At 40.4% G+C, this 18,827-nt stretch overlaps 1 protein-coding gene across 9 annotated transcripts in view; it reads left to right on the top strand.

Moving 5' to 3' along the window:
- The first annotated feature begins 2,889 nt into the window (after positions 1-2,889).
- NR3C2 (nuclear receptor subfamily 3 group C member 2) overlaps positions 2,890-18,827 on the top strand; it is a 288,833-nt gene continuing 272,895 nt past the window's right edge. Inside the window, exons 1-4 of one of the 9 annotated variants that reach the window (XM_043513088.1) lie at positions 2,890-8,310; positions 8,599-8,724; positions 9,215-9,417; positions 15,271-17,053. In XM_043513088.1, the coding sequence (XP_043369023.1) occupies positions 15,273-17,053 (1,781 nt within the window). In that variant the 5' untranslated portion in view covers positions 2,890-8,310; positions 8,599-8,724; positions 9,215-9,417; positions 15,271-15,272. Of the gene's footprint in view, positions 8,311-8,598; positions 8,725-9,214; positions 9,418-9,683; positions 10,554-15,270; positions 17,054-18,827 lie in introns of those variants that run through there. The other 8 variants (XM_043513089.1, XM_043513087.1, XM_038398350.2 and 5 more) reach the window with 8 other exon arrangements.

Raw genomic sequence — 18,827 nt, 5'->3', positions numbered from 1 at the left:
GAATAACAAACTGAGGGAAGCATGAGCTATTTGCTTTTCCTGTACAACAATCAAATACACGTAATCACACAATCACGCTGATGTCAAATTGTCTGAAACAACCTGTTTACTGCTGGCAAGAGGGCATATCTGTATACAACTTGAACCACTAAAAGCATAAGCTACTTGTAGGACCTAGTGACCATCATCCCATTTCTGTCACTTCTTTCTCCCATCATGCTCACTTTTTTAATACATGTGAGCAGACGTGGGCATGAGGGTGAGTAGTTGGCAATAACTGGTATGGGTGATGAGTGTAGGGGTTGCATGTTATGTATATCTGAGGTCTTCAGGGCATGCTGGAGGGTGTTCCCCATCTAACATGGTAGCTTATCTTAATGGGGAGTGATGGGAATGACACCATAGTTTAGGATGCAAAATTCATTCTAGTCTGCTCAAACTGTGTGTGTGTGTGTGTGTGTGTGTTAAACCTTAACTTTCATGATGAAACCAGCTATGTAGTTCTCAGCATGCATAAGGAATTAATAACCACACTAGCATGGTCATGCAGTAGTGGGATTCTTAGAATGCCAACACCTCTATTAATCCTTATACCAGTGACAAGACTCCAACTTTCAGACAATCTCACCCCTTCCTGGCATGTCCCTGATTTCCTCCTTTCTAGCCACATACAAATTTGCATCCGATGAAGTGAGCTGTAGCTCACGAAAGCTTATGCTCTAATAAATTTGTTAGTCTCTAAGGTGCCACAAGTACTCCTTTTCTTTTTACAAATTTGAGTACTCCTCTATTGCTTATCAAACCATCCTAGATTTTCTTCAAGGCAGATGCTCCTGATGAGGATGTATTTCTTGTGAGTTCACAACAGAACTTGGAGGTGACTTCGTTCATGGACTGCATGGACTCCAGTCTGTTATGATTACATCCACTCACTCCATTATCCCATTGGGGAGTTCTGTTTTTTTTTTAACGTCTGGATTACAGGAAATGACTGTCATGGTTCCTAGTTCTGGGTCTCAAGCATGCTCCCAGGTACAGACCCCTTCTCTCTCACTTCTTTGGCAGTGGGACCTCCACAGTTTTGGTGCCTAGACCCTGATCTCTGCTCTCCTAACCCCACACATCCCCTACACTTATTTAGACATGCTCTTTCCCCAGGAGTCCACCTGGCTATGGGAGCACTGGCTTTTTAGTTACCCACCATTTGGGGACAATGTAGCAATAAAGCAAGGAAAAACCAACTTAGCAAATTCTTACTCACTTTAACTCTTTTCTGTACTCTTGAAAGTGCCAACTCCTGAATGCAATCCCTTTAGTCTGATATTGCATCCTTGGGGGATGCACAGTCCCTCCATTCTCTCCAGACTGGTCTTCTGCTTCTGACAATGAAATAGATCCCTTATTTTAGCATATTTCTGACAAGTTTCTTGTCCCTATACTTCCACTGGGCATTTCCCCCCATACCACCTATAGACTTCTAGACAGAGACATTCAAATTCAATAATAATTCAAATCTGCTGGTAGCAAATCCATTTTCACCTGTGTAGAATCATGTGGTGGTGGTCCTTGATTGCTCTGTCACAGTTTCTTAGACAGTTTTTCCAGTAGGTGTCTAAGTTCCTAATATAAAATAAATGCTCCAAGCCCCACACAGGTTATATTTCAACTTGGAGGTTGAAATATAACAAGCCATTCACAGAGCCAAAATAAAGTTCATAAATTGGCATATCCCCTCCCCCCAAATCTGTCAGTTTCTATCTTGTAACAAAACACCCACCTTGTTTTGTGTGGGAAGGTGCAGGAGGACAGAATAGGGAAAGCATTGGAACATCTTACCTCTGAATGTCCAAATTCAACATCATGTTCTGGATTGGTAATGTTGACTTGGACCCTTACACTAGTTTGTGTCCCAAGAGCACAGGTATAGCCAATTGTCTTCATAATGGCTTCATATCTGATATAGGCTGAATAACTAATGAACAGCTGCTAAGTATATCATTAGGACTTGATTCAACCTTCATTTCAGCCAGGTTTGTGATGGTAGGATGCAGAATAGGGTTACAGTGAGACAAAATGCTGCTTTTTTCTCTCCCCCCCCCCCCAATCAAACATGTGTGAAGTACCCACCTTTCATAATCCCTCATCCAAGGAAGAAAGATTTAAATGGCCCAACCTTTTAATCTATGCAGGATGAATCTAAAATTAGAATCATGTGGCCCAGCCCCCAGGTTATTTTATGGAAGTTGGCATGCTGTATGAGCTGCTTCTGCTAGGGCTCAACCTACACAGGAATTGCGTATTTAAAACTCAGACCAATCCAAAATCCCCTGAAGTCAATGGGACTCTCTCATTTAATGTAGGGCACACTGCACCTCCCATTAAAGTTATCTCTTTTCCTTAACTATAATGTGTTTATTTCATCCGGTATCTCTGTAGAACACTACACTTCAGTTAGTATCTTAACTTTCCTCTCTCTTCCAAAAACTAAATTCTTAACTCTTGAAAAAGAACTTCAAGCCTCAATATTACTGTGATGCAGTTCCTTACTTTTCTATTTAGATAATATCTTACCATATATAATTTTGAAATTCTAAATGATAAATGGATATGAATTCCTCATACGATAGGGAATGTAAGATTGTACATATAGTATGCCACTGTAAAGAGAACTTTTTCATTGGATTTCAAGAGTCTTGAATTAGACTTGACCTTGTTATCCAAATTATGACATTTCTGTTCCTCAAATGAGTGCTTCCTCTAGAGTTGTGAACAGCAAGTAAATTTACTAGCCTATAAAGTGATTAAAGTGCCTCTAACTTGCATTTGATATATTATGTGGTGGAAGATGTGTTTTTTTTTTTTTGTTTTTTTGTTTTTTATTGTTACACCACAAACTCAGACACAGTGTTTAAGTGGAGTACTATTGCAGTTACTAAAAAACTTTAATCAGCTTACTGTTACATTTGGTACTATAAAAGTGCCAGTAGATAAATATTAATATTCAATTTGCTGCACAATAATTTGTTTGGAAATTTAATACTGAACTAAGTCAGTGTTCTACTAATTTTTTTAAGTTCTTGTATTTATAATTTACACTTCCATGCAAATATTAGTGCATGTAGTATACAAACTGGAAGTTGAAAATAAGGTACATAAATTGATATGGAAATATTAAAGCTACAAGAAACACAAAGTTCTGCATGTTATTAGTTCTGCTACTCTACCATACCACTGCCAACAAGACCTAATATTTTAAATATATAGCTCCTTGCATTTGGAACTAAACTATCTGTAAAAATCATGACTTGAAATATGCTGGAAACATGTATTTTCAAAATGCATGTCCTGGCCCTCCACACAAGTGTTTGGTTGCTAATGTCAACATGCATTAGCAATGAAATTGTACTATACTTAGATGTGGTTGAACCACATCTATGGGCTGAGCCATTAAAAAGCATTTTTTAAAAAAGCGAAGAAATAAACTAGGTAAAAGGGAATATGTCCTGTTCGGCTAAAACATTCAAGTATATCTATAATTAGTACAAAATTGTTCAAAATAGACTGCAGATTAATTATTAATATTTAGTAGAAAATAACCATACCATACAGAAAGTGTTACATGTTTTTATTGCTCATAAAGACTTTAAAGCATTTTGATCATGTATCAAGAACTTGAATTTTATGAATTAACTAGTGGGTTAGAGAAGATTTGTATTTCCCTCTCCCTAAAGGACTGCACGTTTGACAGGGGAAAGTAAACTCTAATCTATCAAGCCAAACTTTTTTTAATTAGTAATACTTTCCTAAAAGGTAACTACTAAGCAATTGCAAACCTCAAATTCATGAGCCTTATGCCAATAGAAATTGGATCTATAGTGAATAAATACAGTTAAAGGAATAATATTTTTGAGGAATGAGTTTGTTTGTCTTTGAGCAAGAAAGAGTGAAATGAGAAATGCCCAGCTGCCTCATCTGGAACCAACACAAAACTTAATCTGCTTTGATTCAGTTCTCAAAATAGGGCACAGTCCTCCGCTTTTTTTATTTATTTATTTATTTTAAAGTAGGCTGAATTTAGACTGCACCATTACTTCTGTAGCTCCCAAAACACACTCTCAATTTAGAGACCATTGGTGGATGAGAAATGTGACACTTGCAGAGCTTTGGTGATGTTTTGTTTGGCAATACAAATTAGCAAATTTACTCCATCTTTAGGAACAAAGATGACAACTGCTATAGAGTGACTTACCCTTGGCTATCTGCTGCTTTCAATCTCATGTGTCTGACGGGAGTGGACCTCTCATCTAATGCAAGGGAAGAGAATTTCTCATCTAAGGGGTCCACATTGCTTTTCTTGACCTCCTTGGAAAATTATGACAATATTCTGTGTTTGCTTATTGCTACATTGCTGTGGGAGCCCATCACAGAATTTTGAATGTCAGTTACATATTTATATGCACATTTTAACAATTTTACTAATTCCATATTTATTATTTCACTATAGTATTTATAGGCTCCTGTTTTTTTAGTGTACATAGTCACAAGTGTTTCTCTTGACTGGATAAAAATTCCAAATTGCATATTATTTCTTGATCTAGTTTGGCTCTTTAAATTAAAAAATAGGATTATATTTTCTTGTTCAATATGTTATCTTTGCTAGTGATAGCTATTAAAATGCTGCTAAAATACATATAGTGCCAACGACTGACAAGTGACGTGCTCCTATAAGCCACAAGCAGAAAACAAGTGGGGTTTCTCTTGAATTTGTGGAAAATTTGTGAGCATCCTGTACCTCCCCTCCCAGAGTGTTTTATTCTTCCTGCAGCCATCACTACATACACTATGATAGAAAACAGACACACAATTAATACACAAGATAAATCTTCTAAGATGAAAAAATACCTGTTTTTAAAAAAATACAGGTGCGATCATGATGTCAACATTCCCCCCTCTACCCCCCATAACTTCAGGGGCTTTCTTTCTTTTACACTCTTATTATGGGAAAAGAAAATTTAATTGCAAACAATCTCTTTTTAAAAGAATAAAGTAACTTATACAAAAGAAGGGAGTCATTAGTATACAAGGTGATAGTATCAATGGTGTAGTATACAATCACATTATTGTGATTTGCAGGATTACTTAAGTGATTTAATAGAGTGTTTTACCTGCCTATGAACTGCAAATTGTTACCCATACTTTGTAGCTCTGTTTAAACAAATTATCTATATTCCAAACCAGACTTGACACACAAGGAAAGAGAATAGAAGGTTCCTATTTTTTGTTAAAATACATATCAGTACATGTCTCCTTTTTCAGCTATGTTATGGGTGAATATAGACTGCTAGTGTAGGCATAGTGAAAGATTGGTTTACAATTAAAAAACACTAATTGTGCTATTGAATTCTGTCATCCTAAAGTCTGGCCTTACAACTGTCTTAGGATTCTCTACTTAATATTTATCAAGTTCATCATAAACTTTAGATGGATGATTGGATAGAGTAGACAATAACTTAATTAAAAAAGTGGGGCCCAATGCCTACCTAGGTTTATGCACCTGCATAACTTGACTTTTATGAGTAGTGTTGTGGGTCAATTGACATCTGGAAAATTACTCCTGCTTGTCTTTGCAGGATCATGATCACAACCCTGAGCTCCAAAACAACTGTGCAGAAATTTAGGCATGTTCTTAAGCATCTCATTGAGTCAGGGCCTTAAGGGACAGCCACCTCTTCAGACTTTTTCATTGAGAAAATAAAATTAGAATAATATTTATCTTAAAATAAACAAAATCAAACTTCTAAAATTCCAGCTGTAAGTGAAATTTTAATTTGTCACTTATTAGCTTTAGTGTTCACTTCTAAATATGTGAAAGTTTTTCTGTATTTGAAAGGTGTGAGTGGGTCACGAAGGCAAAGTGTAACACTTCACTGCTATTAACTGCTTGTCATCCTTGCATGCAGTATAGGGGGTATTAGTATCCCTATCTCACAGATGTGGAAAATAAGGCACAGAGGCTAAAGCAAAAATTTTCAAATGTGTGTATAAAGTTAAGCATCCAAATTTAGGTACCTGCATAAATGGCCTGATTGTGCAAGTATGACCCTTCTAAAGCTCCAGTTGAAGTTCATGGTAGCTATAGGTGCTCAATACCTCAGGATTTAGGGAGCTAAATTTTGATCCTTGTGACTTAGCAGAGGCTAACATCTATCTTAACTAGCCAAAGCCCAATTGTGGAATGCAGGAAACTTAAGCTATGAAATTCTTTTGTTTAGTGTAAATAACTCTGTACCTTCAGTTACATAATTTTTCAATGATGATGTAAATAACTTTCAGTCATAAATTTGCAACCCTCACTTTTATATATCTCATTGGTAACTCTGGGTCTAAAATGCATGATTGTACTCAAGCTGGGGGACCTCTGAGCACTGTGGATGTCAGTTTCTGAGCTTAGTCCTTTGTGCAATCAGTCCTTGCTTAGACCATACCGGTTCTCACACACTTGAGCTTCCTCTTGCAGCCAATGGTTGGATGCTCAGCAGAGATGGTTCAGCTGCATGCAGTTTGTGCTGGTTTTAGCACCACTTGTGGGTTGGGCTAGAGCTGCCCTCTACAACCGTGAAATGAAGCTGGAATTCCCCGCCCCCTCCCCCGAGAAAAACTAGGACTATGGGTTTTCAGGACCCCAGAGGCCAACTCTGGGGTGTAACTATGAAGGAGGGAACCCTAAGAAAAAACCCTGTAACAGGCTTTCACCCCCAACGACTGGCTTGAGCCCATGGGTGCTGAGACAATTTGCATAAGGGGGGTGCTGAGAGCCATTGAACAAATTCACACTGTATAGGATGGAAACCACTTCAAGCGCGGGGGTGTCGGCACCCCCAGTTCCACAGGCTCTGTTTGAGTGGTTTCCAGGCTCTGTGGCCACAAGGCGGGGGTGGAAAGAAAGGGCTTCTTTTTTTGGGGGGGGGGGAAGCTGACATTCCCCCTAGGGAGGGCGAAGGCCGGCTCCCGCACCTGAAGCTAATCAGCGCACACCTGCGGGGAAAAAAAACCCCAGCCGGGCGGTGTCCGGCTGGCCCGGAGTCAGCCCCGCGTAACTTTCATCACTTCAGCGCCGTTAGAGCGGAGCCGGCTTTTGCTCGCCAACTGGAGCCGCGGAGGCGTCCCCCGGCCGGGCTTTAACCGGGGCAGCGCCAGCGCTGTGGCCGCGGGCCAGCGCGACCCCGGCACGACCCTTCCAGCCGGGGCAGAAGGTGGCTCCCGCCGTGCGTCACCGCACAGAGCCACGGCCACAGCAGCCGCCGCCGCCTCTGCCCTCCATTCCCGGGCGGCGGCGGCGGCTAGCGCTGCTCTTCGCCTCACGGCTGCGGCGTGGCCCTGCCCGCTGGCCGGGCCTGCTCCGCTCGCCTCCCTCCGCCCCGCTCGGTGTCCGGGCGAACGCGCGGCGCGGCCCGCCAGAGCAGGGCGACTCTGAGTCCTTGCGGCGCTCGCTCCTCCCGCCGCCGCCGCCGCCGCGGGGAGGGCGGGGGTGGGCTCCAGCGCCTCAGACTGCTGCTGTCAGAGCCGAGAGACACGCTCCGCCTGGGGAGAAGGGAGGGAGCGATACTCCTCCTCCCCCCGCCGCCACCCTGGCCTGCCTCTCTCCTCCAGCAGCTCCACAAACCAGGAACCAGAGCCAGCTGCAGCCTCCTGTGCGTGAGAAAAACACGGGGAAGCCAAACCGGGAGTGCGGAGCGGCGCCAGGAGGAGAAGGAAGGTGAAGGAGGACGGACGCAGGAGGGGAAGCACAGAGGGCTTGTCAACATAAAAGGGAGGAAAAAGTTTACCCCCGTGTCACTCTCGCCTCCCTCTTCCTGGGTGGCGTCGCTGGGAGTTTTACCTGGAATGACAAGTTTTTTCTGGGTGCCTCTTTCTCTTTCCATGCTGCTGGATCCGACTCCCCCCTCCAGCAGCGGAATGAGGGTGTGATAAGGGGGAACCCGCCCCCCCCACCTAACCCTCTATGGTGGGAGCTGTCCCCAAGAGCAGAGAGGAGCTGATCCGGGTGGACTTGGCTGTTTCCAGCTCCACCGTTACCCTGCTGCAGCCCCCCGTGGAGCTGGAGTCAGAGAGGAACTGCTGCCGCGGGGGTTTGTGTGCGAGTGTTACAGCCCCCTTCTTCCAGGATATAACTAAAACCACCTCGAGCATTTTCAGTCGCATCTTCATCATCGTTTCCTCCTAATTCTTGCGATTGCTGCTTGTTGGATGGCTTGTTGGCAGTAGCTGGGGGTCTTGCCTCCTCCACCGCCCCACCATGTCCTAGAAAAGGTGAGTGCAGTCAAATCACTTGCACAGAGTCCTGGGGGAAAGGGCGGGTAGAGAGCGTTTCTTTATGGGGAAAGCAATAGAGCAAAACATATGATTATTATATGATATGTGAGTTTGGAGGGCAATGTGTTGAGACGGGAGAACTAATAACTGTGTCTACAGAGATTTTAACAGATTGTGTGTCCAGGTCAAACACGATCCTATTCAAATCGGCTAAAACTTATGTTTAAAACCCCCCCATGTCCTTTGCTTAAATAATAACTCATCAGCATTTGTGCCTCTGGGTAGCTCCGCTGGGTCTGGGAGTCTGGCTCATTCCTCGGCCCATGTCTACTGCTGGGTCTGGAAGTGGAGATCAATTTTTGGAAGAATATTAAAACATGGAAGGCACGTGACTAAATAAAAATCCTCAAGGTAAATATTTTGCTGCGCCCGTCTGATAAAACATGTAATCCCCAGCTTTCTAAACCATAAATTCCACGGAATATTTAAATATATTTGTGTACTCTTAAACTGCTTTTATCGCACTATTCTTCTGCAGGTTCCCCCCTTTTTTCCCAGGGCACCTCTAATTTTATGGGATTTGCTCGGGACGTGAGGGAGTGTATTCTTGTCTGGGAATTAAATGGAGAGAAATGGGATCAAGAAGGGGTGGGTGGGTGTCTGATTCAGGTTTTAGCTGGTGAGAAAGAGAGGCTGTCTACACCATTACTGCTGATGTCAAAATCGGGAGAGGGGGAACCATACATTTTCATTGATTGATGTTTAGGAGTGCCCGTCCTTATTGCTGATTTTGAAGCCCAGGGTTAAAGGATATTGGTGTAGAACTCCTGAGGAGTGTATCATTTTAAAGTTTACATTGTATTCTTTTCTTTTAAAAATATTTATAAACTTTGGAAACAAGCAAAGAAGGAGGGTGAAATTAAATGCTTCGGGCTCCAGACAGCATCTCGAATTTTGAAACAGTTGTGTTGCCCCCCATTTACCATTTACCCTCACTTGAAAAGGAGGAAAGAGAGAAAATCTCTGCGCAGCATTTACAAAGACTACACCAGGCGCAATAAAATGAAACCCAGAGGCAAGCAAAGGACAAGTCCTTGAACCTTAGTGAGTTTCTCTGTTTTAAATCATTACCGCATCGATAACATGCATATTCATGCATTGTTTAAACACGGAAATTGAAATGGAAACGTGATAGTCTTGCTGCGCTGGTAAGAGGCGATGACTGTAAGCACAGAAAGGAAAAGGCTGCGTCCTTCCAAATTTGCTCCCCGGCCAGCGAAGCTGCTCACCTTGGCGCAGGTGGAGTTAACTTTTGTCTCCAGGAGACTGCGGTGGGCGGGGACAAAGGCTCCCTTTTTAGAGACCCTGGTCTCTAGCTCTACCTGAGGAGAGGAACCACCCCCACGCCTGCCTTATTAGACAAAGGGGTGGGGAGTGAAACGGACAGCAACCCCAGCGGGGAGGGCACGCTCTCCATCGCAGCCCTGCCAAGACTCCCTTTGGAGGGGGCCTCCCTCCTTTTGGATTCATTGAAAGGCACTTTGAAAAAGTATTTCCCTCCTTAGTTTATAATGAGGTGCGTTTAACTCCTCCGGTCGCTAGCAGCTGGCCACTGTCCTGACTCCACTCCGGCTGGGGGCCTGGGCTAGAGGGATGTTGGGGGGGGGGGGGCTGCACGTTGCATTAGGAGGGGTAGTTCTGTCCCAGGCTCTGCGCTCTCTTAACCAGCTTCTGTGGCTTTAAGGCGAGATACATTTTCCAGCCTGTGTCGCAGCAACTTTGTATCAGTCATGTCGCCCGCCCGCTGACTGAAACGGCTTTTGACCAATGAGAAACCCGCCTGAGCCCAATAGCGCGCCTCTTTTCTTTCCCTCCGCCAGTGGAGGCAACCGAAGGGTGGGATATTAACTTGAACTTTATCTGACCATGTGACATGTTTTTAAAAGGACTTGGCACCTTTTTTCTTCTTCTTCTGCCCTGCTCAGTGTCATTGGGCGACGTAGCGAACTTCAGGTTAAGAGGGAAGCCAGCGGATTTACCTGCTGGCGAATAATTATTTCTTGTTCTAATGTGAAACCATCCGCATTTTCTGGCCTGGATGTTGGATTTAGGTGGGTTACACTTTAATGGAAATGCGGACTGTAGCAACAGGTAGAGACAGACAGCGCAGGTGTCCGGGGGAAGCACTGGCAGTTCTTGTCCTCTTATGGCTGTGTCGTTGTATCCACTTTGCAAAGGAGGTAGAGCTTTGTGCGTTGTTTTGTTTTTGTAAGGGGAGATGGGTCTTCAGATGTCCCTTTTTAGAGTAGGAGATGCTGCATGTTTTTATTATTTTTATGATTTGAGCTTAGGCTCTTTGTGTTTGGAATGCATATGGACATTTACAAGTGTGTCTTGTACCCAAGCTTTGCCACACCAAGAGAGAGTCTCCCCCCTCCCCCACAAAAGTTTTGTTTGTTGCATTTTAAAAAGTAAATCCACAGATCAGATTTGTAATTGTTTGTTGTTAGGAATAGGACAATAAGTTTCAACAAATTCCAATATAAAATCAGTTGTCTTAAATCTAGGTGGAAATCAAACTGACTAAATGCAGTGATCTGTTTAACGTTCATCCCTCTGCAATAAGTGGTGTGTGTGTGTATGTATAAATCAATTAGTTAGCTACATTTCATGGTTATTTGGTTTCAATGACAAACATCCTCAATGTTTCCTTGATTTCTCTGGCATCCTTTTGTTTTGTAAGGTTAGTCAAAGAGATTATTCCTTTTGTTCCATTCTTGGCCTTTTATTCAGATGTACTGTACAAATCCATTTGTGTATTGTAGTCTAATCATTTTCATACTCTAAATTAGAATTGTATGTCTCTCAAATTTAGCTAACTGTGCCTATATTTTATAAGCCAGTACAGAATATCTAATTTTCCCATGGAAAAAATAAAGCTAGACTGTTTAGTAGGGGGGAAGGGAAGGGAGGGGAGCGGGATGTGAGAAAAAGAGAACATTAAAACATAAAGAAAGATACTTATAACATTCCATACTCCATTTACTATCTTGATAATTATTCATATTTGTGTAATAAGACTTTCTCTAGCTGTGTGTGATCCTATTCTTAAGTCTGTGTTGGCCATCACAGAATGCTGTCTTGAAAATAATTAAGAAATCATAAATTAAGCATTCTATCACTGTAGGATAAGTGAGAGGAGGTGATGGGTATTAATTTAGAATTTTCTCCCTTAAGCAAAGATATCTTTGATAATTAATACACATGGCAAGGCAAATAGGAATTAGATGAAAGACAAATGGCTGTATGTTTTATATGACATAGTTCTGTTTTTTCAGAGCAAAAGTACCTATTTGCATTCAGGATTAAAAGTGAAAATAAAATATTTTTTGAAAACCATAAATTGAATTTAATCTTAAATAAAATTTTTTTAATAACTTAAAGAAATAAAAAATAGAAAAATTGTAAGTAGAGATTTTAAAACAATTCAGCAACTAGGAACATGCTACACTCCCACCCTGCGTGCATGCACTCACAAAATCCCATGTAGTGCTCCATGTTTTAGGACAAATGGAAAAATAAATATATCCGCTTTTTTTTTCCCCTCTTCAAGGGGCATATACTACCCTTGTTTTGCATGTGAAACACCCTTTACCGTTCATGGGAATTCTGCAAAAGAAAGAGAATGTGAGCCATTTTCTGCTCTGTTACCCTGTGCAGTGCTGCTGAAGTAACTGTGATTGCCTGGGAGTCATTGATAGAAGAATATGGTCCAATGTCCTTAACTTTGCATTTAAGATTTGCAGCAGTCTGAGAAGGACTGGACTAATCAATCTGCTTTCATTTGTAAATGGTACTTCACTGGCTTGGACAGTCAGGTCTGAGGATAAAACCTGGATCTCCTGAGTAGTATTACATCTAGGTCATCAAAGTGGCACACAGATGAATGATATTTAAAGAAAACTCAAATAACAGCAAAAAACCAAACATATTTCCAAGTTAGTCACAGATTTAGATATTAGAATTCAAAAAACTGGATTTAGTCCTGATTTTCTTATACGTAGGTGACCTTCCCAGTACAGGGATTTCAGGTACCATATAATTTTATTTTTATTTGACCGTTGCAGAGAAACGGGTTTTATGCCTGATTGTCTGGAGACTTGGACTGCAAAGACTACATTTGTTGATCTGTTCGGTGGTGAAACACTTGGGTCACAAATGTTAATGTTAAAGTACATTTTAGAGGTTTGGGAAACAGGTTTCTTCATAATATAAATATTTATAAAATGGCAAATTCATATTTATAATTTCCAACATAAATACAGTCCCTCCCTCCATTGTCAGCAGTTGTGAATTAGACTCCGGGCTAAAACTTTTTAGAGATTTGTAAAAAATAAATGTCTGTACAGTACATCAGGTAGAGATACGATGTGCATACATGAAAGTCAATGAATTCTTTTATCAATTTTTGCTTTAAAAAAGCAAAAACCAAAACCTGATCCCATAGATTTCTTAGCGTTAGTACCCACTGCAACACTTATTAGTGGCAATAATCAGCACCACCAAGGAACCTGTTTGTCGCGTGTTTTTAGTGATACTTTTAGACTTAGCTTATAACAGGCTATGTATAAATCTTTCCAGTCTTTTTACCCTCCCAAAATGTATCTTCCAAAGAATGGACCTCTTCCTATAGCTGCTGGATCAGGGAATTTGCCACTTAGACTGCTATAGGCTTTGATTTGTTAAGCTTGAAAAGTTTGTACCTAATGCTTAGGCACTAAAGATGAAATTTACCCCTGTGCAGTGGTGTCTATGCATGACTTAAGTTCTATGTCTTAAATGGGACATAAGTGGTGCACAATATTCTGCTGGGCCTCTGCACAGGATTAAAATTCACTCTAAATCCATATTTATGCCTCTAAATGAGTGTTCTCACTTTTAGAAATGCTGAACACTCATCGCTTCATTTGGTTTCAGTGAGTATTGGGGGGTGCTCAACATGTTTTAAATGTTTCTTTTGGAGTCTAAATATTGGTTTATGTGTTTAACTTTAGGCATTTATGTTTGAAAACTTTAACCTATATGAATACTGTTTGACATGTAGGACGCTGGTTTATTGAAGACAATCAAAATGTTGGTTGTGCAAGGAATTCAATTTGATACCAAACATAATGCTTTTATTGGTCCATAATTTTGTAAATTTTTGTGCAGCACTTGTGACTAAGGCACAGCTGTCTGCTTTTAACCTGAATGTCAGCACTGATAGGTACACATAAGTTTCTACCTGTTCTGTGACTTCACTGCAGCTGCATTTCAACATTTTACATATTGTCCCTTTTCCAAGATGCATGTCGTTGTCTTGGCACTTATTATATATCCAAACGGACTACATCAATTTTCCTTGGTAGAAAGGAGTCTAACCATTCATTCAAATGTGTGCCAGTTATATGATGTCATCTGCATAAACTAAGGAGCTTAACTCAAGATCATCCAATGTCACGGTCTCCAACTTGTCTTCCTTTCTTAATGTCCAGTTTAAGAACATGATGAAAAGCGATTGTGATTCCATGCCCCCTTCCTTGCCTTACACCAAACTTTGACTTGAACCAGTTGCTTGCTTTTCCAATGATTCTTATGGCACGGCAGGAGTCCTTGTACATAGCTTTTATAATTGTAATGATCTTATCTGAAACTTCATATGATTTTGCTACTTTCCATAATGTTTCCTTCCAAACAGTATTACTCTCTAGTCTGGTCAGCTGATTTAATTAAGTAGACATCTGGAGGCTGGAAGCATTACAGATGAGAGTTCTTCCAAAGGTGGCAGGTGTCAAGTCCAATGATTTTAAGACAAATAAAGAAATTAGAAGGAGAGGAGGGTTGGCTGAAATTTGAAAAAGATTACATTGGTGGGGACACTGCAGAAGACAAACTCATAAGATGCCAAAGAAAATAATGCAAACACCACCGAAGTCAGTCCAACCTAGAAGCTGACCACTGGCTAGATGGTGGGACATTGTATGCAGGGACATGACCAGGCAGGCCTTAATGAAGGAACAAGCTAGGGATAGGAATTGGTGGTGATGCAATACTGCTCCCTGTGTCTGCAAAGATGCTTTTGGCTGAAAAAAGAAGAAATTCAGAGTCAGGACTATATTTTTAAGCAAAAAGCACAAATCCTGCTTTCAAATTCTTTTTGTTTAGGTTGAATACAAACTTTTTAAAAATTGGGAAGAAAGAAGTGTTACAGTTTTAAGTAGATTAGACATTAACATTGAATATTGAACACTCAATATATTGATCAAGCTAAAAAAAAGATTTTCTATGTACCGTAAGGCTTATAAGCATTTGTGCTTCATTTTGTGCATAACTTTTTAAAATCACTAAAATAGTCATTGAACTAACATTTAATTCAGTAAAGTCTTTATTTTAGATTTTTCAAAATAATGTAAGACTAGATTGTATGTTTTATGCACAGCAGTGAGTAAGGAGCTGTGCTAGGTGAGGAGTATTTTGCTTACAGCCTTTTTTCAGGGTACAGCTCATTTTCCACCTGGGCTGGCTGGAATAGAGGGGCGTGTGGAATCATGGGTCCATTCACTGCCTATCCCTCTCCTCCCACTCTTTATTCATTTGTTCTCTGGAGGAAGCAGTGGCTGTGCAGCCTTTGTGCTTCCCTCAGCTCCCAGAGGTAAGGTTTAATAGTCCTCTAAAGTAGTTGCATAGGCAGGAGGTGATCTGTACACTTCCTATTTGTCTGCATGGCTATGTTATGGCTAATCAGAATCTATGGTTGCTGTTTTAAAACAGCATTTATGATATTAGATTATATATAGAAAATACTTGTATCATGTGATGTTATCTTACATTTCTTAACATCTCTGAATTGTAATGTGGAATTGTAATATGTAAAAAGCCTATCATTTATGAATTTTACTTTTTTGTATTTTTTCCTAGTTATGGAGACAAAAGGATACTACAGTTACCCAGAAGGCTTAGACATGGAAAAACGGTGGGGTCAAGTTTCTCAGTCTGTGGAGTATTCTTCTTCAGGTGCTGGAGAACGGACTGATGAGAGTAACTATATGGAGATTGTAAACATAAGCTGTGTATCTGGTGCTTTTCCAAACAGCAATGCTCAAGGAAACAGTAAAGAAAAACCTGAACTACTCCCTAGCCTGCAGCAAGATAATAATCAGCTTGGTATTTTAAACTCTGACATCAAGAGTGAGTCAGACTCAAAGGAACTTTCAACAACTGTAGCTGAATCTATGGGTTTATACATGGATTCCATACGAGATGCTGATTATACCTACGATCAGCAAAATCAACAAGGAAGCATAAGTCCTGGGAAGACTTATCAAAATGTTGAGCAGCTGGTAAAGTTCTACAAGGAAAATGGCCATTGTGCCTCTCCCTTAAACAGTGCAAATAGGCCCTTGATATCTTTGATATCAGACTCTGGAAGTTCTATGAATGGTGGTCTCATGCGCACTATTGTCAAAAGCCCTATAATGTGTCCTGAGAAAACTCCTTCTGGCAGTAGTCCTCAGAACATGACTCCTTCAGTTTGTAGCCCAGCTGGCATTAACTGTGTATCCTCAACTACTTCTACTAATTTTGTACATTTTCCAGTGCACAGCCCAGTCAGCCAGGGAACTCCTTTGTCATGCTCACCTAACATTGAAAACCGGAGCTCTAGGTTGCACAGTCCTGCACATGTTAGTAATGTGGGATCCCCTCTTTCTAGTCCTATAAGTAGCATGAAATCACCAATTTCAAGCTCTCCTAGTCACTGCGGTGTGAAATCTCCAGTTTCAAGTCCTAACAATATCACTATGAGATCCTCTGTGTCCAGTCCTGCAAATATGAACTCAAGGTGCTCTATTGCCAGCCCTTCCAATACAAATAATAGGTCCAGTCTTTCTAGCCCAGCTATTAGCACTGTGGGATCTTCTATCTGTAGCCCAGTAAACAATGCCCTAAGCTTCCCTACTTCTGGCACACCTGCTGGACCTAGCACAGGCCAAGATACTATTCCTAGTCCAGAAACAAAAGACAAAGGTACTCAAGAAATCACATTTCCTAAAATGGAGGAAATGGAGAATGCCATCTCAAACAATTGTGTAGCTGGTCAGATGAATCTTGTTCAGTTTATAAAGCCTGACCCAGATGGAGAATTCAGTAGTTCATGTATTGGAGAAAACAGTAAAATCAACTCTGATTCCCCATTTTCTGTACCAGTAAAACAGGAATCAGCTAAACATTCTTGTTCTGGTACCTCTTTTAAAGGGAATCAAGCAGTAAATCCATTTCCATTTATGGATGGTTCATATTTTTCTTTTATGGACGACAAAGACTATTATTCTCTTTCTGGGATTTTAGGACCACCTGTTTCATCATTTGATGGCAATTGTGAAGGTAGTGTGTTTCCAAATCCAGGCCTACCTGTGGGTATTAAACAGGAGCCTGATGATGGCAGCTATTATCAAGAGAACAGTATGCCATCCTCTGCCATTGTTGGTGTGAATTCAGGTGGACAATCATTTCACTACAGGATTGGAGCTCAAGGCACAATATCTTTATCACGACCTGTTGCTAGAGAGCAGACTTTTCAGCATGTGAGCTCATTTCCTCCAGTCAGTACACTAGTTGAGACATGGAAATCACATACTGACTTAGCATCCAGAAGACATGATGGGTATCCAGTTTTAGAATACATTCCAGAAAATGTGTCAAGGTGAGCAAACTGAAATCCTGTTCTGTTTTTTTTTTTTTTCATACTACCCAATGTCTAAATAAATATAACTCTTTGATTTTTTTTTTTTTGCACAATTTAGGCTTTATATTTTCTTTTTCTAGGTGCATTTCAATGATTTATTAGTCAGTTTCTCCATTAGCCTTGCTAGCTTTTTGATTCTGGTTTTAATAAGAACAACCTGCATGTTTCATACTCAGTATTTAAATATAGAATATATTATCATTTGATGTGATAGTGCTACTTAGTATGTTTTGAGCTTCTACCATGATAAGCATTTGTTTTTAATAATGGAGCTTTTTGCCATTACTTTCATGTGCCATATATTGGCTGCTATTTCTTAGTTGTTGCTTTAAAGCTTTGTACTGTTGGTGATGGTCAGAAGGAAATAAACAAAATGAAAATGGTACATTAGGGACTTAAGTTTCTAAGTTTTGTGTTATGAACTTGTATCTGTCTTTAATTGACTAAATTTAAAAACTAAGCGTGAGGATCTGTGGCAAACATGTTATTTCTGAATCATAATTGTAAGAACATTGTGGTTTACACAGACAGAGAGAAATGTCTCCTAAACTGAGGAGGGCTTTAAAGACTTAACACATTTGAAACAATTATAATCTGATTTCCTCACTTCTGGTGAAGTGAAATATGCCAATATCATTTGAATTGTGTACTACTTTTCTGAATCATAAGTAGTCATGCTTTATTAACAAATGGTGTATCAATATACTTCAGATGCGATGGTGTGGGTATTTAGGGCAATAACATTTAGAATAGAGAAGGTATAAAAGAAGCCTGCGAGTAAGTGCAAATAATTGACTTTAGAATTGTTGATGGTATGCATTTATCATAGTTCTGTAGGAACAGCACAAGTGAGTAGTAATAATACTTTGCACTAATGTAAAGCTCTTCAACCTGGGGTCTCAGTGAATTTTATAACAATGGGTATTGTGCCTATTTTATAAGTGGGGTCACTGGGAATAGAGATTTTGAAGGCCTACTCTACAGAGAACTATAATTAAGCACTGGTGCAGCTATACTGATGATAGTGACGGTGTAAACAGGACTTAAGCATTTTCGTTGTGTTATCTATCTAACCTTGCTCAGAGCACACCTGAGCCCTGTCTACATTACAGCTTGCACTGTTACTACTGCCAGGAGAGCTGCACTGGTGGACTCTTGATGAATCACATGTCCAGTTTTTGACAGTGTAGATGCAGCCAGAATAATTTGCTGAAGATTGTGCAGAGTAGTCAGTTGAAGAGTTGGGGACAGAACTCAGGTTTTCCCACCCCAGGTACCTTGCTCTGATAAGTAGATTCACTACCTTTTGGGAATGCAACATTTATCTTTTCCTTCATAGGGGGGAAAAAAATCACAGAAAAATATATTGTATTTATACAATTGTTAAAAATCTGAAAAATAATGTTCTAATTTAAAAAAAGCAAACTAGAATATACTACTTGTGACTGAAAGAAGGATGGAAATCTGCCTACATGAAGCTATGAGGCAAAAGACAGAATTAAAGAAATACTAAAATGTTCTTCCCCAAGCCTAATAAACATGTAAATAAACACCAATCCAGTCGTTCTTCATCTACCCTATCATTTTCCAAGCCATATTTCACGTTTGCTTTGGCTATTCCATAAAGCGCACATTTTGCTGACATAATACAAATTTTTTTTGGTATCTGTCTCAACTTGAAAAGTGTATATTCCATCCCAAATACAAAACTTGGGTATACTGCAGTCCTGCA

Source organism: Dermochelys coriacea, chromosome 4 (assembly GCF_009764565.3).
Source record: "Dermochelys coriacea isolate rDerCor1 chromosome 4, rDerCor1.pri.v4, whole genome shotgun sequence".
NCBI classification, from domain to species: domain Eukaryota; kingdom Metazoa; phylum Chordata; order Testudines; family Dermochelyidae; genus Dermochelys; species Dermochelys coriacea.
Note: the sequence above shows the minus strand (reverse complement) of the source record. Positions and strands in the feature narration are given on the sequence as shown.